The following is a 21252-nucleotide window of genomic DNA, read 5'->3' as shown; positions in this document are numbered from 1 at the left end:
ATGACTGCAATTGTGTGTTTATATATATATATATATTTTCTCATTTCATACATATTTTTCTCATTCTTAAATTAGAAAAGAAAGGGAAAAGGGAGAGAATTTTTTTTTCTTTTTTGGGTAATTTAAAGTAAAATATGTTCAAACAAACACAGTACTTTCAAAGTATCCTGCAAATTGTCATTTTAGTAAACGCACACTGCTCTGTAACCATTTATGTCATTTATAGAAACAGTGCTCTGGTGAGAAGCAGGTGAACAATGGGTACACAAAACTGAACTGCAAAAGCAGAAAGGAAAATGAGACTTTAATTTTCCATCACTGAATTTTCGGAGCTTAGAGAAATTTTTAAACAAAGGCTCAGTTGTAATTCCGTTCCCGTGAGACAATCCTACATAAGTCAGGACACAGGAAGAATGAGTGCAGACGAGGGGAAATTGCTGCCGTTTATGGAGGCAGCTATGCAGAAGAGAATGTTTAGGCTACTGTGGAGATGTGGAATTTGAGGGCCAATTAAGTCAGAACTCCATCATCTGACCTCTGCCACCTTCGTTAGCCAGCAGCTCCAAGATCACTAACCTAATTGCAATTAACTGCTTGTATATGTATTTCTTTCTTTTCTTTTTAATACTTATTTTTATTTGACTATGGGGTCTTAGTTACAGCATGTGGGATCTAGTTCCTCGACCAAGGATTGAATCTTAGGCCACCTGCACTGGGAGCTCAGAGTCTTAGCCACTGGACCACGTGGAAGTCCCTGTGTACGTATTTTTTAAACGCCTATTTTTCCTACTTGAATGTCCCTCCATGGAGGTATGCGTCTTCCTGTTCCCTGGCACAGTCCCTGGCAGGCAAGCAGTAAACCTCTCTCCCCAGTTCACACTTTATATAGTCTAGTGGTCAAAAGTCTGAGGTGTGGAGTGGAGCAGAGCGAGGTTGTGACCTTGACTCCTCTACTTAAGAGTGATGATGGCCTTGAGTGGGTCTTTCAACTTGTAGGCACCCAGTATGCCACCTGTGAAATGGGACAGGAACAGACTTTACCCCACATGGCTGTTGTGAAGATGAAATGAGATACTGAGTGTAAAGTCTTAGCACAGGATGAGCACACAGGTGATTCACCATAGCAGCAGATCTTAGCAGTCGTTACTGGGAATGGGAGTTGGGTTGTTCATCTGTTTTTATTATTTTTAAAAAATATTTATTTATCTGGCTGCACTGGGTCTTTGTGGCATGCGGGATCCAGTTCCCTGACCAGGGGTTGAACCTGGGCCCCCTGCATTGGGAGCTTGGCTTCTTAGCCACTGGACTGCCAGGGAAGTTCCTGTTCATCTGCTTTTAAACTTGAAAGTTCACTGAGATCATGTGGGGGAGCTGGTGGCAATGCAGACCTGCACCCTGTCACCAGTCACCAGATTTTGATTTGGTGAGGCTGCAGGGAAGTTCAGAAATTTACATTTTTAACCAGCATCTGGGAGTAATTCTGATGCTGGGCGTCTCTGGACCACCCTTGGAGAAACACTGCTTTAGAAAGAGAATCCTCATTTCCCAGATTTCCGAAGAGATGGACAAACTAATAGTCAAGTAATGCATGACTCTTTGGGTTGGATAATGAAAGTAAAAGAACAATTAGCATCTGGAGATGGGAGAAATTGAATATATTTCATTAAAATTCCACCCTGAATAGCCAACAAAATTTATATTACTCCCATATTCACTAGTGACAGCTCCCTGATGCCCAGTCTCTGTCCCCTTAATTCTTTCAATACCGTCCCCTTAACAGTGGGATCAAGAAAGCATGGGGGTTGGTGGTAAGAATGTCTCTGATCTGTAAAATCAGTCTTCGTTATGATCATTTTTATGCTGAGGGGCTGGTGTCTTGAAAACTCACAATGAAATTTATCCTTTTAGCTTTTAGATCAGATTATTGGGATGTAAATTGGGAGACTAAGTCTAAAAGGTCTTCCACTTTCTTTTTTTTTTCTTCAAGTAAAAGCTTTCCAACACCAAAGTGCTATCGATAAGTCATGCAAGTGTAAATGCTCCTTATGACTGTGTTGGCCTGGTCCATGGTCTTAACCACAGCCCTAGATTTCCTGAGTTCTTTTCCTGTCCTCCTGCCTCGGGTTTTTATTTGCTAATAAGTTAAGTGCTCCTAATGGTACATTAACCCTGACAGATCAACTTAAAAGACCAGTTTCCAGCTAGTTACTGAAGTACAGCTGGAAACTAGCCTTTAAGGGTTTTTGTTTTGTTCTTTAAGAAAATGAAAAAGAAGGAAAAGAAGTGTTCATATTCACTCATGCATGAGTGCTTGGAGCTCAGGACACCCTGAAGTCGGAACCCCTCTTACCAGCAGATTCTCTGGTTTGATGTCACGGTGGACGATGTTGAGGCTGTGCAGGTATTTGATGGCGCTGGCCAGGTTGTACAGCATCCCACTGGCATCTCGCTCAGTGTATTTGTTAGTGGAGGTGATGGCATCGAAGAGGTCTCCTCCCTGAGAGAGAACAGCAGGAGGAAAAGTGGATTAACAGATGGTCCAGTGGGGCCCAGCCTGGAGAGGCGCCCGACACGCTATGTGCGCGGGGTTTTTGGGTTCCAAGAGCTTCCCCTGTCACTGCCCTCTCAAAGGCCCAGGAACCCTATGGTGGTTTCTGCCCCAACTGCAAGAGCCAGTGACATTTCCTCCAGAGAGCAGAGGAAGAAGGAGAGGACTCTGCCATTAAACTCCCAACTCGGGGTGGGGAAGCGGAGCTGGGTCTCCAGGGCAGAGACCTTGGGGCACCGGCTATGCTGGTGGCATGTGCTACACCAACTGCCAGCAGAAGTTCAGATTCATAATCCCAAGTCTCCTGAAACGAGAAACATACCACAGACTGCACCCTGAACAAAACGTTCTGCGGCCCTGTGAACTTCACACACACACAGTTCTCGTCATTCTCTAGATTTAGGTCTCTTGGAGTGGGTGTCACGTCTTCTTTTTCAATAATGTGCCTCCTTGTAAGGAGCAGAGAAAAGGACCAGAAACTGTCACCCCAGAGATGAAAGAGAGGGAGGAGGATGGAGACATTTCAAAGAAAGTTTTCTACGTCCATTACTCATCCGAACTTTTGTTTCCACTGTTCTGGGCTAATTTATTGTTATTTGGTGAAGCAAAGATTTCAGGCTCCAATTTTAGATCCATTTATTTGAAGGCCTTTCAGAGAAGTTAGGTCTGATTTACTGACAATGTGTGCACCCTTTTTGCACACGAGGCCCCAAAGAGCCGAGCTCCCCCCACCAGAGGCTGTGTTCATCTGTTACCTAAAGGGCTAAGAGATTTAATTTGTTTGTTTGTTTGTTTGTTTTTTTAATAGCAAACACAAACTAGAGCACCTGTAGGCTGACCATTTTCAAATCCCACTCCCTAACCTGGCCCTCTGTGACCCTGTACAATCCCTGCTCCGGGGAAGGGGTATCTTCCTCTGACCCTCAGCCTCAGCAGTTCCTGAACTAAGAAGATACTTTTTTTTTCAAAACGAACACTGTCTCTCCCAGTGTTCTGTCTCTCAAAGGCGAGGCTGTGCAGCTTTGCAGGTTGTTCCCGTGCCACCTGGGGAGATGGGGTTTGCAGTGCGGTCCACGTGGACAGCACCCCTGACCGTGTGTAGGGCCGTAGGAGGTGACCCTGCCAAGACTCCACCATTGTCCTCGTTGTCTAAACTCAAGACAGCCTGTAATCTCATTCCTTCTTCTCCGCCTTCAACAAAGCAGTCAAAAAGTCCTCTAAGACCTGCCTCTGACACAGCTTTCTGGGCCGTCTCAGGCTCTCTATGCAAAGACCTTGTGTACGATCGTCACCTCCCACACCGCAGGTCAATGTTTCCTATCTTTCACTCGTCATGAAATCAGCGTTCTGTTCCCATGGTTCTCCCTGCTCTGCCCCCAGCCTTCACTTCAATTTGCTTAACTTCATCTCCTGTCTCACCTGGAGCAGCTGCCTTTATGCTCCACGTAACGTGGGTCTTCCCTGGTCACCCAGACAGATTGAACCCTCCCCCGAGTCCACACTCCAAGCCCATCCCAGAGTCCCCTCCACACCCTTTGTCTTTCTGGCTCCCGCTGATCTCTCAGTGCCGGCTCAAGGGCTGCCCCTGCACAAGGCCTTCCTTCCTCTGGACACACAGGCAGTGTGCACGCGTTCACTTCTGCAGCTAGAAGTCTAAAGTCCCGTTATTGGTACTTATGAAATTTCACCTTTAAGAATGGTTTTACTGTTCACTCACTTCACTGTTTTCTGGAACACAGACCTTACTTATCCAATGGCATCAGGCCACCCTGGGCCCCCTGATGGACTCTCAGGGTTTGACAAACTAAATTCCTCAGGGGGGTGTCATGGGAGCTTTTCAGGTCAAATGTGGGGCTAGCCTTCTCTTCTGAGATGCTTCCAGACCTGGTCTCACAGCCATTCTCGGTCAGACTAAATGCAGGGGTACGATACAGTGGTGGAGAAGGGAACAGCGACTCCAGTATTCTTGCCTGGAGAATTCCATGACAGAGGAGCTTGGTGGGTTACAGTCCATGGGGTCGGAAAGTATCAGACACGACTGAGTCACACACACACACACACACACACACACACACACACCCAGTGGCTCAGTTGAGGAGTCCATGGGGTCGGAAAGTATCAGACACGACTGAGTCACTCACTCACACACACACCCACACACACACACACACCCCCAGTGGCTCAGTTGAGGAGTTCCCGTGCTGAGTTTTGCAGGCACAGTCCAGGCTTGTTAGACTGGTCACCCGGAGAGAATGCACAAAGGCTAAGCGCTACTTCGCTACTGTCACCTGACTAAGCATATTACTGACAATCGGATTAAGCTTTCCCACAAACTGTGTTCTGAACTATTAAGCCTTTTCCTCTTTTATACCTCATCTTCAAATTTAATTTAGCTCTCCAAAACCCAGCCAATAACAGGGGGTTGCTAATTAGTTTTTAATGGCACCCAGAGGGGTAGCAGGAATGATTTGAAGCTCTTGCTTTAAAAATTAAAGTCATTGTGAAATTACTATTTTTGGTCCTAGATAAAGTATAATTTACAATGTTGTAATTACCAAACTTTATTTGGTAATAAAGCATCAATATGAAAATTTTCTGAATAATGAAACTGACCTTTCTTGGTTGGAATAAGCGATCAACATTTTTATCTCCCTCAATCTCAACCATGACCATAACCTGATGTTAGTACAAACTAAAAAGCCTTCACCCTCAGAGAAAAAAAGTCTGAACTTGAAGTAGAAAAAAACCCAGACTTTATCTATAAATATAGACTAATCACTAAGTTAAAAGAAGGCCAATAGATCTAAAACAAAGTATAAAGAATGAAAATTTAAAGTCCCTAGAATGAACATTTTTCTATACAGTAAATGATTGGTTAATTAAATGCTTTGTTGGCTTTAAATCTTTGCAGAAGGAAATCCCACATTCCAGCTGCCACCAGCTCAGCTGAGTGAGTCTAAGTAGAATTCCTGGAACCCTGGGTGCTCAGCACACCCTGATGGAGAAAACGATCTGAATAATTTACAACTAAAGTAGAAATTACTCATGCCTTTGGTCAGATTAACATAATAGAAAAGCCTTGAGCAAAGTACAGCTTTATGAAAATAAAACATTCAATTTTCAAAACTTCTAATTAAGAAAATTTCACATATGGAAGTAGAGGAAATAGGTGGGCTACCTTTCACATAGATTCAACCATCATCAACATCTGGCCATTCCTATGTTATATGATTGACTAGAATAAAAACATAATTTTATGTGGTGGGATGAGATTGTACCCGTCACTGAGAGGCAGTATTCACATTATTATTAACAGGGTGCTGTTTTTCTATTACCCTGGAGTCTAAAAGTTCAGAGCTTGTTTTTATGATAACGAATGATACTTTTGGAGTAGTTCCTGGAAAAGTGAGCAGTTTCTGCTGGAGTAACAACAATCATACCGGTATCTAACACTTTGTGTCACAGAAGCTGGTGAAAGGGATTTCTTTTACCTTCAGAACAACATTCCTAGCAATATCTCATTTCACACAGGAGGGGCCTGAGGTACAGAGCGGTAGACCCAAGGTCAGGGACTATTTCGGTCCAGGCTGAGACTCGAACTATGGGGATACAATTCTAGTGTTAAGACTCTTAACCGTTATGCCAGTGCATAGCAATGAGATTGAATACTGCTGAGAGGAAATGAAGGAGAGAGCTCCATCATACAGGAAAGTGAGGTGCTGTATATAGGTTTACCTCTTTTACCAAAACACACACCTTTACTAATTCCATGACAAGATACAGCTCAGTTGGCACGTCCATCTCTTCGATCAGAAGAACAATATTGGGGTGCTTCACTCTTCTCAAGATAGACACCTCATTCTGGATCATGTGTTCCTATTCAAGAGAAAGTTATCTCCATCAAGACACACAGCAAAACAATGAAGGGCTAACTCAAATTAACAAAACCATACTATTTAAGGGTTTCCCAGGTGGCTCAGGTGGTAAAAAGTCTGTCTGCAATTCGGGATACCTGGGTTCGATCCCTGGGTCAGGGAGATCCCCTGTAGAAGGGCATGGGAACCCACTCCAGTACTCTTGCCTGGAAAATCCTATGGACCAAGGAGCTTGGGTGGGCTACATACAGTCCATGGGGTCACAAAGAGCTGGACTCAACTGAGCGACTAACACTTAACTTTTACTATTTAAAGATCCAGGGAGATATATTTTGCTAAAATATAATGTCTATCTTAAATTCTGATATTCGTATAGCCTGCTGCTGCTGCTGCTAAGTCACTTCAGTCGTGTCTGACTCTGTGCGACCCCATAGACGGCAGCCCACCGGGCTCCCCCGTCCCTGGGATTCTCCAGGCAAGAACACTGGAGTGGGTTGCCATTTCCTTCTCCAATGCATGAAAGTGAAAAGCGAAAGTGAAGTCGCTCAGTCGTGTCCAACTCTTAGCCATGGACTATAGCCCACCAGACTCCTCCATCCATGGGATTTTCCAGGCAAGAGTACTGGAGTGGGTTGCCATTGCCTTCTCTGTCATATAGCCTAGAATGGCAAAAGATATTGAAGGTCCTTAGAAGATGCTTGTAATTTCAGAACCTACCATGGTTCTGAACGTGGAAGGATGAAATGAAACTTAGATCACAAAAGTAAGAGAAAAAGTAAATACAAGAACAAAGGGAAGGAACTGAAATAATATCCCATTATTTCATCTGACTTTGATACCAGAAATATTTATAGAATAAAATTATATCCTAATAAGTATATAACATTCTACTTTACCAAAACACAACTCCCAGGGTGAACTTATGTTTATTTGGGGGCTCATCTTGTGTTTTTCTTTCTACCTCCAAAATAATATATTTTCAAAAGAAGAAAACTTATACGTACTTTGCCTCGACACTTGCTTTTCTTGATAATTTTCAAAGCATACTCCCTAGCAGTCGACCTGCAAAGAAGAAGTTTTGTTTTTTTTTTAATAAATGTAATTTCAGATGTGTTGAATCATCTTATTAAGGATTCACTCGTACCCCATTGATCTGGCATCGTGGTGTAAATATTTTGTAAAAAATTCTGTTTTCCGTTTTTAAAAGAAATATGTGAATTTTAAGGGGTTGACCAAGTGTAAGGACAAAACCAACATGATAGCTCAGAAACATCACAAGCTGTTACAGCTGCCGTAATTGTAATAAACTTACTGCTGCTGCTGCCCCCGTGGGTAACTCCTCCTTGCAGGTGGCTGTGCCCTGTTCCTCCCTCTAAAGTGGACATGAAATAGGGGTGAGTTTCTGCCCTTCTCCATTTCTCTTGAGGTTATCCAAGAAGTGAGTTTTCTGAATGGTTCTCACGGTCACACTGATAACATTCAATACGCAGTTCACCCTCTTTAGACTTGGGCTGTGTGCAGCTCTGTGTGTTCTGGTGGAGAACTCATGAATGAGGTGTTCAAGGAGTATAGCAAGGGATACAGTCGTTATCTGAGCATCCTGTGACCTCTTGAGCCTTTCAAAAAAATATTTATTTATTTGGCTGTGCCGGGTCTTTGCTGTGGCACGAGGGGTCTTCGATCTTCGTTGTGGTATCCAGGTTCTTCAGTTGTAGCTTGCAAACTCTTAGTTGTGGCATTTGGGATCTAATGTTCCTTGACCAGGGATCAAACCCAGGCCCCCCTGCATTTGGAGCGTGGAGTCTTAGCCATAGGCCCTCTCATTCAATAGAAATGAAATGGAGGTGACAGTTATAAACAGCTCATGTTCCCAAAGCCACCTGGCAGTGCTAAAATCAGAACTTGAGTTCTTGGGGTCTCTGCTTCTCATACAGCCCAGCCAACACTGCCCGTCCTCCGTCGTGGGCGTGGGAGGGCGGGCTTAGTCATACCGAACCTTTAAATAGCTACTAACTTATGTGAACATGTCTAAGATACTGTAGTGCCAATAGTGACGGTCCATTGTCAAAGGACACCGTGCACACTTAACAATCATCAGGAACCCCTACTTCACAATCATTTCTACTTCAGACCTAGTTGGGAAACCAAGAGAGTTTAGCTTCTTGCCTGTAGATAAAGGCCAATTTTAGGGATACAAATGAATACAATGGGAGTGAAGTTGATTAAGAACAAAATTTCAAAATAGGGTTTTAAAATTTTCACTTTGGAGAATCAAAGGGGAATTTCCTAGTCGGATGTTATGGTAAGAGCAAGAGAGTGATGTGCCTATAAATTAAGAGGCCAGATAGTAACAATGTGTTTCAAGCATTTTAGAAACCATTCATGTTGTTTGCTTCTCTTTTTAAAATACTTATTTATTTACTTGGCTGTGCCAGGTCTTAGCTGTGGCATGTGGATCGAACCCAGATGCCTGCGTTGGGAGTGTGGCGTCTCAGCCAACGGACCACCAGGGAAACCCTCCTGTCGTTTACTTCTAAAACTCCTCCTTCCACTGCACTTCCAGGACCCTTCAGGGTACTAGCTTGCAGAATAAAATAAACATTGACCAAGCTGTTATAATTGTATCTAATGAGAAAGTCTAGAGGCTTCCCAGGTGGAGCAGTGGTGAAAAACCCGCCTGCCAATGCAGGAGACTCACATCACAGAAGGATCGCAGGGACTCTATAAGCGGCTCTTTTTAAGAGGCTTCTGAAGAGTTTCATCTGCAACCATGAAAATATTTAATCAAGAGGAAAACTAAAAGCTGATGTGTTTCTGGGTTCTGCATTTCACAAATCACACACAAAATTATAATAAAGCAAATCTGAGACTGGAATACATGAGCAGTTTCCAATCTAGTCTGGGATGTTTCATCTGATTGCAGGGAATCTGGATTCCAGGACTGAAAGCTTTGATAAGAGCCAGCAGTACCGGGCAGGGCAAGAGAGGTAAGACAGTGTTTGGGAAGGTGCTGGTTAGAAGAGCGGAAATTTCTTGGCTGTCTCTTCCCCACGGTTACCACCTGATCCTCCATTTCCCTGGAATGAGCAACATTAAAGCTTTGCTATACTCAAAACAGAAAGCTGGAGTGGGACCCAGGCAGGCTGACTCCTCCTCTACAGCCAGACACACAAGCAGCAAAATCCCGAGCAAATAAGTGAGCGCGTTGGCTTCCAGGACACCAGGCAACCAGGTTGCATGCTGAGCCTACAGCTGAGGGGCAAATGCAAGCAAAGCTGGGCTGCAGCGGCCTATAGCTTCCTAGGAAGAGGCCCTTGTGGGCTGACTACCCAGAATCTTACAAAATAGGAGTCAACACTCACTCAGATTTACCCACATTTTGTATCAGACAAAGAGCCCTGTGGAGGAACCACCAAAATTAATACTGCAAGTTTTTTTTTTTCCTGGATTCTTTGAGAATAGAACTATAAAGTCATAATAAAATCCTTAATTACTAGAAATGCATGTTTATAAGGAAAGGGGATGAATCTGGAATATAAGACTAAAAACAGGTGTTAGGATTAAATGTCCACCGTAAGAATAAACACGTCATGGCTTGCTTTCAGTTGGTAAAAGAAAACATTTGGCAAGAAATAAAACCTCAAACAAAGTATCTGCCTTCCTCCATACTCTAAACTCTGAGGACCGCTGTGCCCGTGTCAGCATCCAGTAGGCAGGCGCGTGGTTCTTTGTCGGCTGCACGAGTGATAGGAGACCTGGCCTTTGACCTCAAGGAGTCTACAGTTCAGTGTGTAGAGGACAGAGGACACCTGGGTTGCTGGGGAACATCCAGGCCGTTTGCTCGTATGTTCCTGAAATTATAGCCTTGACCGTTCCTGCAATCATAGAAACCTCAAAGGCCAAAGCCAAAGTGGCAGCACGAGACAAGCTTGGTTTTCCTCCTTGTCCATAGGAGCTCAGTTTGTAAGGTCATGTTCCTATTCAGTTTGACCCCAGGCTAGAGCTCGAACTACTAGGGAGAAATGTCTGAACTTTACAAATTGGAACTAAATCTAGCCTTTCAGGGTTGTACTGATGATGGTTTGGAGAACGCTATCTTGTTTAACGCGATGATTCCGGGCCCCAGGACAGTCTTCTCACCGCTTCCCTCAGCCCTGGAGGGCTGCAGAATGCTAATGAAAAGGGCACGCTGGACCAAAGGGATTTTTGTCGTTTGCTCTGTTTTGATGATTTTTATGAAGATTGTGTGGAAGAGGAAACACGGTTTCCCAGGCATTCTTCTGCCGCAGCCTTTATTGACTGTCATGGTGATCCTTTGCTTATGGGTGAGGTCCTCAAGCCGAGCGGCGGTGTGACTCTCTTTGTGCCCCGGAAATGCCCAGCAGAGGCCTGAACTAGCAGGGCCTCCAAACACGTTGGTGGAGCTGGGAGAACTCCAGAGGCTGGTGGCGCTTAGGACATGACAGGGAGACCCTGTCTCCTTGAGGAGTGAGTCCACAGCAACCTTTGCTTACCCAGTAATTAAAGCTGAATCAGGGCCTCCTCTGTGAGCAGAGAACGGAGGCACCCCAGAAGCGTCCTGTGACATCTCCGGAGTGGAGCTGTATTTTGAATTTGAACTTGGGCCCTGTGGCTATCAGGGGCCAGAGCATCCTTAGGGAGGAAAGCACACTGTCAGCTGAGAGACACTTAAAATCCTTCCCATTGACTCATCCTCCAAATCTCACTTCAGAAGCAAATGCCTCCAATTACAGGCGTACAGTTCTTCAAACGTCTGAGGACTTTCTAGGTGGATGTACCCATGTCGCTGATACTGCAGTCTCAGCTCGTTCTTTGGGTTTGGGCCTGTCTCACACCATTGCCAGAGCCAATGCTTTCAACGTGTAGTTCTTTTATTTGATCCTATTAATATCCTATTAATTTTATTTATTTTTTTGACTGTGCTGGATCTTCTTTGCTACTCAAAGACTTTCTCTAGCTGTGGTGAGCAGGGGCTACCCTTCATTGAGGTGCGTGGTCTTCTCATTGTAGTGGCTTCTCCTGTTACAGAGCATGGGCTTTGGGCACATGGGCTTCAGTAGTTATGGCTCGTGGGCTCCAGAGCGCTGGCTCAGTAGTTGGGGTGCACAGGCTTAGCCACTCCGTGGCATGTGGGATCGTCCCAGACCAGGGATTGAACTGGCGTCCCCTGCACTGCCAGGCAGACCCCTAACCACTGGACCACTGGGGAAGCCCTCAACGTGTAGTTCTTTGAGTCTCCAGGTGGAGCAGGGAGAGAGGGAATCATGAGCGGCTACAGTTTTAACCCAGTTGAATCCTGTGCTGCCAAAACATGCAAGCAGTCAGGTCGGGAGGAGGGCCGGGAGCCACCCGAGACACCATGCCTGCTTACAACCGCATTACTGGTACCCGTGGCTTGACTGGTAATTAATCCACACAGAGCCAGGAAGCCAAGGACAAAGGGCACCTCATCTCAAGCCCTCTATCCATCCTCGGACCTCTTCTTAGCGCATTTCAGCCTTGTGAGTTTTCTTTGAGGCCTTGAAAGCCTCGACAAAACAGCTTCTAAAGTTCGCCAGCATCCTTCAGCACATCCTAAGGGCTCCCGATGCCACTGAAGACAGCGCTACAGGGATACAGGCAGAAACCGAAATGGACCTGGCAGACCCCAGGATGGGATGTGTTGACACAGAATCGGGGGAGGGATGCGATGTCACCGCATCCATTGTTGCAGGAAACCCTCCCCTGTGACAGATCACTATTAACAGGAGGGGTAGACCTGCTCTTGTTCATCCACATCCATCCTTCCAAATACGGCATAAAGTCCCCACACAAGCAGTGTGTGCCACTCAACATTCTTAGCCCCCTTTTATTTTCCTGGACCTCTGGAAAGTATTAACAGATTGTTCCGGGATACTTCTGAGGAGAGGGGGCAGTTGCCATATGTCCTGGTTCAGCAGGAGTTGAATACTAACACTTCGGGAGCAACCTGGTGCTTAGACTCTGAAGGCGCGTACGAGGAGACCCGAGATGCAAACTCCTACAAAACGAACGCAGTCTAAACCAGAAATAAAGAAATTAATCCGGGATGAAGAAATGAGAAATTTCTATCCGGGAAGACCAGGGCCGTGGGACTAAGATGCCATCGTGATCTGAGGACGGGCACACGCCAGACTCAACAGATGACGCCCCTGGCAGGGAACCAGGCCCCCGCGGGGGAAGAGCACCGCGATGCCAAACACGGGGTTTTCTGCTGCAGCACACATTACATTTAGAGGGGTTGGCTTTCCTATCAGTAAAAGCACAATGAAAAACAAAATCACATACACACACACTTCCACCCATTACTGTGAGAATGGCTTTCCCGATTTCACTTCTGTCTCCTCTGTACAGGGACAAACGTGATGTGTGTGACTTCGGGCCTGGTTGGAGGCAGAGAGGGTGGAGCAGAGTGCTCCAGTGGCGCGGGGTTTGGAGCTGAACTAGCATCCATGCCTTGCCAAATAGAAATACTTAACTATCTGAGCGCTTACTGATGGGCAATTAGCTTCTTCAGGCGTTCTTTATATAAAATGGAAATAGTTCCAACGCCATGGTATTATTATGATAGGTCAATAAAATATCCTCAGTTAAGGCCCTTGTATATAGTTTACGTTCGGTAAACAGTGGCTGCTCCTGTCTGGGGAGGCGTGAGGCCCAGAAAAGTAGTGGGGCATTTTCTATGTTTGTCAGTCACGCAGCAAACTGTCCAGCTTTGTGGTGGGAGTGGGGCGGAGAGGAGGAGGGGGAAGAGGGCCTGGGAGGGTCAGCTAAGGCGATTCTCAAGCTGCTCCTCACTCACGCCTCTCCCCACCAAGGAGTGGCTGCTCGAGGCGGGGTGCCACCACGTCCGCAGGAATGGCTTGGCCCAGCTGGTAGGCTGGGAGGGGCCCAGTGTGAGACCCACTGCTCCAGGGGAGCCTAACGGGGGCTCCACTGCCTTAGTCAGGCAGAGGGTGAAGGGAAGCAATTCAGTGGACACTGGCCAAACTCAGGACCCTCGTGTCTGAGGCCCAGGCAGACGTCCAGCTCCAAAGTGACTTGAATCTTTGTTTCTAAGTCAAAGGCCTTGCAGAAAAATAAGTTCCGGGCTCTGCAGGTTAGAACTTTTAGTCTGAGGCATCTACTTCAAACGGAGGCAGAGCTTAGAGCCTTTGTGTTGAGAACTCCTCGGGTGCGCAGGCCGGAAAAAAGCACTGGGGAAGAAGATGCTCACCCCAGCCAGCCCCTGGAAGCCAGCGGACACGCTCCCTTAAGGAGCGAGGCACGTGCCTCCGGCTCTCCAATACCCTGCTCACCAGCCCTGAGAAGGAGCTGCTGGCCAATTGGTTCCTCCTGAAGTAAGGAATTTCAAATCTAGAGCTCGGCTCAGGTTTTGAGGCGGCCTTAATCTGGGCTATAACTATAACTTGTAACTTCTCCAACTAGTAGCCCCTGCTACTGTCCTTGATTAAGTACTGAGATCCTAGGGATAAACCTTTCACTCTAAGCCCTCCCCTTTGGCCCATAAGGGGGCCTGGCTCATTCATTTTAAAACATTTTAATGTATTAAATGCTATTTTTTGTGGGGATCAGTACAGTTGCATTGTGAAGCTTTTCGAAGTTCTTATATTTAATTTTATGACATATACATGTGAGAAATATATCAATGCACCTAAGAATGTTCTGACATTTACAAAATGTCTCCCAAAAATGTAGAAAAAACGATTAAGCTTTTTTTTTTTTTAAACAAAATAAAAGGACTTACCTGAAAGAGCTGGCAACATTTTGCTGAGTACATTAAAAAGAAAAATCAAAGCTCTTAATTTATAGATTGTCCCCCCAGAAATCACTACATTTTTCAAGTCTGTTGTTAGATGAGCTGTTCTTTCTTTTACCTTTTTTTTTTAACATCTGGAGTTGAGACATTAACCTATTCCATATGTGCCTCAGACCGCAAATAAAGACACAATCTCGGAAAACATAACCCCAAGTGTTTCCTTTAAAGCTCGATGCAAATGATATCTTTCTCACCTTTCTACACATTCCTTGACAACAGCAAAATTTCCATCTCCTATTGTCCTTCCGACTTTATATCGTTCTGTTATTGTGGCTGGAATCTGGAAGCCTTCCTCCGACACTTCTGAAAGAATCATTAGTATGTTTTTATTGGTAGAAAAGGGAACACAGATGTAGTGCCTAGGAGACGTTTAGAAGTATCATCTAATAGACTGGCACTGATTCAGAATCAATATGTCATTTTCTGGACAGGCAGGCCAGTCTCCCACCCCTAGCCCCTTGCTGACATTGTATAATCAACTGTTTCTACTAAGACAAATGATCAACTAAAAGGAAATGTAAAATCTACGGGGTCCACTCCCACCTATGTAAGACCAGCTAATGCTTTCTGCTGAAGCAGGTTGTCTGAGGAGGAAGTTTTGCTTTTCATTTCATGCCAATCTGATCAATAGCATTTATGAATACACATGGTGTTCAGAGACATGACATTCCTAGGTAGGGAGGAAAATGCAGTTTGTAAGGGACTCTGGACCGCTTGACACCATACAAGCATGAAAAATGCCTGCTGTTTGGACACTTAGCTTTACTACATCCTGAAATAGAGATCTCCGTAAAATTCCTTATGTTAGAACTAAGCACTGATCACCGCCCCTCCCCAGTATCAATGAGCAGATTTTGGACAAATGTTCTCACCAGCAACCTGCGTAGCAGATGTTGAGTTAAAATTGCAGTATCTATTATGTCTGCGAACAGAACAGTTTTGTAGTTTCAATTATGTTAGTGCCACTAACACAACGCATTTTCCCTCTTAAAATGCATTTTGAAATATTTTACAAATGCCTAATAATGCTTTAAATATCTAAGGTCATTAAACTAAATAAGCCACACTTAGGTCACATAAATATCGTGGATAACCTTTAACATCTTAGGGGTATAAAAAGCCTTTTATAGCCGGGCTCTAAAATTTACATGCTTTAAAGTTATAAATCCTGGCTTCTCCCTCAGGCAACCTGAATACAAAATGTGGTGGAAGCCTAGTGCGTTTTCTAAATGTGCTCCTTCTCTGACCTTTAATCACAAACCAAGACTAAACATTTCTTCTCAAAAAAATTAAAACCTTAGGTGGCAAAAGGGCTTTCTGGGCAATTTTCGTGTTCTCATTGAGTTTAGTCTGCAGGGCTGGAGAACGGTCAATAGAAGCTCACAGCTGGCAGGCATCTGCTATAGGACCTTTATTTACTCTGTTTTGCGATCATCTCCACCCTGCACCACTCTGGATGCTTGAGTGGATGGGATTTCTGGAAAGTATTGTACATATGTAGGACATTTGCTGCTGCTGCTTTTGTCCTTGGCACTCTGCAACCTCTTTAAAGGTGAGCTTTTACTTTTAACCCCCTAGAAGCCATCTCAGAGGCCTCTGAAGAAAGCGGGAGCTGGAGCCTTTCCTCCACTCGCTGCTCCATCTCACCCCAAAGAAGCCGTCATTTTGCCTCCGTCTGAAAGATGCAGCCTAGGGATTTTTGTCTGGCTTATGGTTATTACAGGAGATGGCTGGAGAAGTTTCAAAGCCACTGTAAAGCACCCGAATTTACAAAACATCTCTCGGATGACACGGTCTTAAGGCTCTTTCCTGCACGGATAATAAAATTAACCATCCTTGTCTGTTGGAGGCAAGTCCGGTTTCAGATGGGAAATGGAAGGAGATGCTTCTGTGTTTCCATGAAGGGGACACCCATCTGGAGCACATGGCTTGGTTTTTTCCCCCCTGACTATATAAAAATGTATCTTTTAGGCCTCTGATTAAGAAGACGTAGCCACGGGCTTAGTCAAGGACCATTTTGTTTCATTAAGTAAATAAAACATATTGGAACAAAAGAAGACTTCTGGATGGCTGAATTTCATCCTTCTGGAAATACCAAAAAAGTCTGATATTGCATGGTAGTCAGGAAATAATCCTTGGGTCAGTCATGTATCGCATATAACATAATGAAGTGTTTCCCCCAAGTGGGACTTTATTGGAAAATTAAATCCTATCCCTTCAAACAAATAAGGGGTACTGGTTCTCTAACAGTGGCTTGATTGTATCAGTTTTATACCTGAGTTCCTAAATACTTTCCCATAATTGATTTTAGCCTGACAATAACCTCCAGGGAGGAAACAAGCATGTATTAGGATAAAATCTCCATTTCATAGAAGAAAAACTAAGATGCAGAGGGCAGGAAAGGCTCATCCAAAACATTTCAGGAGTTAGCAGGAAACACTCATTCCATAACCCGAGTCACATGACCACTTTCTAAAGTGAATTCGAGGGAGGTCCAAAGAATATTTTTGCCATTTGCCATCAATTCAGTCTTTTTGTAAAGCCAGATGTTCGCATTTGACTTTACTGAAGTCTTAGTGCCTCTGCAGGGCTATCTCAGTCAAAAAGAGTAAACATGTCTCTCTTGTTATAGAAGTGCACCGAATTTGGAAAACAAAGGCAACAGTTAGCCCCTTTTATTTGCAAGGAGAGCAAGAGCTGGCCTTCTAAGAATGCTTACACCTTTGGAGGGTGGGAGAGGTCTCCACATTTGGCTGACTCCCTCTTCCCAGCCCCAGAGAGCAGATACCACCCCTGGTGAGAGCCACGTTCGGTCCCACCCCCTTGCAATGACCCTGAGCTGCTTCAGGGTCATTCTGCTGGAGAAATGTCAGTTTCCTGGACTAAATTTAGCCAACCCATTCTCCGTCTGGGTACAAGATACGCCTTCTCCTTGGACACCACATCCCAAGCTTACCACCTTCTCCGGGTCCGTCGTTCTCGTCCATCGAGCTGCAGACTTTGGTGGATGCAAGTGAAGTGGAGGAGCCGCCATGCTGAGAGCTCTGGAGGAAAACGGAAACAGAGAATAAAAACTGTCGATCCTGCCCCATGTCTCCAGGTGCTGTGCCCAGCCCAGAAGCTCGGGCAGCAACTGCGCCCACTGCCCCGGAGGGGACTGGTCTCCACGTCCAGAAAGGGAGGTGCTCGACCACTCAACCGGGACTACCGCTCCCCACCAGCTTCTTAACCAACGATGGGTGGTGGTAACTGTGCTGGGCTCATCCTTGTCGATTTGGACGGTCCACGACTTTCATTCCATTTTCTCAAAATTAGCATCCTGTTGCTCACTGTTTAGGTTTGGCAGATTTGAGGTGTCTCACCTCACTCTTCCACAGTCTATCTGCAAACAGCCTTCTTACAAGTGGTCACTCTGATCTTTTTTTTTATTCTTACCATAGAAAAATGTTTTTCTTCAGTTTGATTTTTATGGAATATCCTTTTAAAAAAATATTCAGCTTTGCCACATCCTTGGGGAAAGATTAAAGAGTAGGTTTGTTAATTCCACTTTGTGATAAAGACATAAGCACTAAGCAAGTTATTGATATGTTGTTATGTAACAAGAAACATTTACTTATTATAATTACTTTTCTTCCTGAGGCAAAGATGAAACTAAAAGCCTAAGCCTTGTGATTCAAATTCTGGGTGTATTTGGACTCAAGATCCCTGAGAGCAAACAGGGTAACAACTATATTATAAAGCTCAGTGCGTGTGCTAAGTCGCTTCAGTCGTGTGTGACTCTTTGCGACCCCATGGACTGCAGCCCACCAGGCTCCTCTGTCCATGAGATTCTCCACGCAAGAATACTGGAGTGGGCCGCTATGCCCTCTTACAGGGTATAAAGCTCTGAGGACAAAACAATACCAAACATTTAATACTGGGATCAGCTACGAGGCAGTAATTTAACAATGAATCTTTCCATCTCTGCATCTATTCCTTGAGAAAACAACGTGCACATATCGATGCTGTTTCTAAGTAATGAACACAGCTTGTCCTAAAAGATCCTCCTTCTGTTTGCCTGGGTTTATCCACTTGGTTGGCCTGATGGGAGCCAGGAGGCGGTGAGGGGCGGCATTGGCTCGGGGTGCCGGCTGTCTGTGGAGCAGAGAGAAGGGAGAGAGAATCTGTAGCTGAATTAATAATGAAGTGGCGAGAAGCAATGTTGACCTACTTTTCCTCTGCTTACCTGTCTCCCTTCAACCGCCTCCCCATGCCCTCCAACCTTAAGTGTGCCCAAAGCCGGAAGGAAGAGTTTTACATACAGTCGTTGTGCCCAACAGCACCTTGCATGGGAAATTCAGAGGCTTTAGTTTTCACCCAAAGGATGAATATAACTGGGCAAATGCTACTTCAGTCATTGCGGGACCATTTGGGTCAACTGCACAGCATTCCCCGGGGTGTGTTAAGTTCATCAAAGCTGACGAACCGTGTTCCATGGGACAAGTTCGTCAAAGCTGACGAACCGTGTTCCATGGGACAAGTTCGTCAAAGCTGACGGCTGCCATAATGGGGGCGAAAGTTAAACTCACAGCCATAACAGATCTGCTTCCTCATAAGACTTTCTGGAAGTTTGGTGGTTACTCTGGAAGTTTGGTGGTTAGTCTAGAAGTTTTGTGATTATTCTAGAAGTTTGGTGGTAGTCTGGGTCGTGTGCCCTTTATTCTCTAGGATCGTAAGAATCCCCCATCCATCAGCCTAGCCTGGTGACTTGAGCTGTTTCCATCCTCTCTCACTCAACTCCCCTTGTGGCCAGCAGCGCCCATTCGTCCTCTGTCAGGTCAGAAAGAGGGATTCAGATTGTGACCCTGTCAGATGGCTGTGACACTAACTGTAGCCACAGCCAACTCTGTCCAAGGCACTGTGAATGTATGAGCCTCTGGGCGTGCTCGTTTATGAATGTCTGTTTGTGAAAACCTTGTATTTATACTACTGGAATAGGAGGTTGAAACAAGGCAGATTTACAAGGTCAAGGTCTGGAGAAAAGAAACATTAGTGCTACCACATTTGAGGGGAAGGTGTGTTTTCCAGAACAGGGAGAGCTTTTATCCCTGGGGTCACTGCTTTTGCTGTAGACATAATCCTGTTCCAAGCAGAAAAACTGTAAAGAAATGTTTACAACGTAGAGCTTCTCTTCTGAGCCTTTCAATCCTTGAATTTCTTCCAGCAGCATCACAAATGGTGTTTAATAATGCAGACACATTGTGGTTTGGGATGGCAGGTGCTGTCCCATCATATGGTGTTTTAGAATACAAAGACACATTCTTTCAGAATCAAGCATTCAAATTAATAGACTAGTAGTGTATTTCCTAGCAAAGATGCCTACAACTTATGGACTCGATTCCAAAATCTTGTTCTTTTAATAAGAACACCAGACACTCAACACAGAACACTCACCCAAATAATGTGAAAGCATTCTTTTAAACTGTAATGTTTAATAAACTTGCTGGATATTATTCACTAAACTGCCTTATCAACTAATGAATTACATTTTCAACAATGCCACCAATTGTCTGATGCCCTGAACGCTTGCTACAGTGCCAGCTGTGTTTTTCTCTGCCTTATGAACAAAACCCCTCAAGGTTTTAGGCTCTGGTTTTAAAAAAAAAGTAGGGTTAACACAAGTCTGCTTATGCTTAAAATTGCTTATTTTCAACTTTACTTTTCAAAATGTAGTCCAGGTCATTTCAAATTTCATGCTATCTGAAGGTAACAGACAGTTGTAAGAGGACATTTAATTACAAATACGGTACTCTAAAAATGGAAAGTTCTCATTTTGTTCACTATGCTCAAATACAGTAAAATAAATGTATTCAATTTCTCGTTACTTCTGCTTTTCCTCAAAGAAGTAAAGTGGTTAAACCTTATACACCTTCCAAGACAATGACCATTCATGGATTCAAAGAATTGCAGAACTGAAATGGACCTTAAATATTACCTCTTCTATCCTACTTCCATTGAGAGACCAAATGCCCACTATAAAAATCCCAGGGTCAAATGGCCTCTGTGCAAACAGCTCCAGTACTGAACCCGCTGTTTCCTGAGGCGGCCTGCTAACTGTTAACAGGTGAGTTATGTGCCAGTGATGCCCCTTTACACTTTCCGTTTGTCCTTCTAATCTCGCACCTCTGGAGCCACCCAGTACACTGCATTTCCCAACAGGACAAGGCTTCCAAAATTTGGAAAGAGCTACTGAACCCCTTCTGTGTCTTCTCTTTTTCCATTTCAATAATCCCAGTCTCTCTGGTTATTTGTCGTAAGACAGGACCCCATGACCCCTTGATCCTCCATTTGTCAATATCTCTGGTTAATGCTGGTGCTCAAAGCAAATGAAATATTCTAGGTGTGCCCTGACCAACACACAACAGAGAATGGTAGTGTTTTCTTCTTTGTGAATAGAATACCAATGCACTTAAAGATCATATTGGCTTATAGGTAACAACATACCTTTTAAGCCTATACGGTGTCAGATCTCCATATTCTGTATTTGAGAGGTTAGTATTTTGGGTCGAGTCTAAGACTTCTCAGTTATTCATGTTAATGTCGAATTTATTACATTCCTATCCTTCCAGCCTGTTATTTTCTGGATTCTCACTTTATTACCTAACATACTGCACTCTCTCAGTTGAAGCCATTCAGTAATCATCATGGCCCTCTATGTACCCTCGTCACTACTCCTAAATATACTACTTTAGACAGACTGTGAACATTTTGATTATTGCCCTAAGTCTGATTGAAGGATTTTGAACCTAATACAGGGGAAATGTGTAGTTCATGTTCTTTAGAATTAACCCAATGAGATGAATCAGTCTTATTTATGACCTACATAGAGCTGAAGAGTCCACTTACATTTTGCCATGCTTATAAATGAAATCAATTTATTAATTTTTTTCAGAGAACATAAACCATTTCATAGTATACATGATCATAAGATT

General features: G+C 44.4%; 1 protein-coding gene across 1 annotated transcript in view; it reads right to left on the bottom strand.

Annotated features, from left to right (window-relative positions):
- DCLK1 (doublecortin like kinase 1) overlaps nucleotides 1-21252 on the bottom strand; it is a 352622-nt gene that overhangs the window by 53222 nt on the left and 278148 nt on the right. Inside the window, exons 7-11 of the mRNA XM_070380418.1 lie at nucleotides 17238-17325; nucleotides 14476-14584; nucleotides 7428-7485; nucleotides 6305-6424; nucleotides 2351-2497 (exon numbers count right to left, since the gene is read on the bottom strand). Coding sequence (XP_070236519.1) covers nucleotides 2351-2497; nucleotides 6305-6424; nucleotides 7428-7485; nucleotides 14476-14584; nucleotides 17238-17325 — 522 coding nt within the window. The remainder of the gene's footprint in view (nucleotides 1-2350; nucleotides 2498-6304; nucleotides 6425-7427; nucleotides 7486-14475; nucleotides 14585-17237; nucleotides 17326-21252) is intronic.

Source organism: Bos mutus, chromosome 12 (genome assembly GCF_027580195.1).
Source record: "Bos mutus isolate GX-2022 chromosome 12, NWIPB_WYAK_1.1, whole genome shotgun sequence".
NCBI lineage: Eukaryota > Metazoa > Chordata > Mammalia > Artiodactyla > Bovidae > Bos > Bos mutus.
The sequence above is the reverse complement of the archived record's forward strand: the minus strand, read 5'-3'. Positions and strand labels throughout refer to the sequence as shown.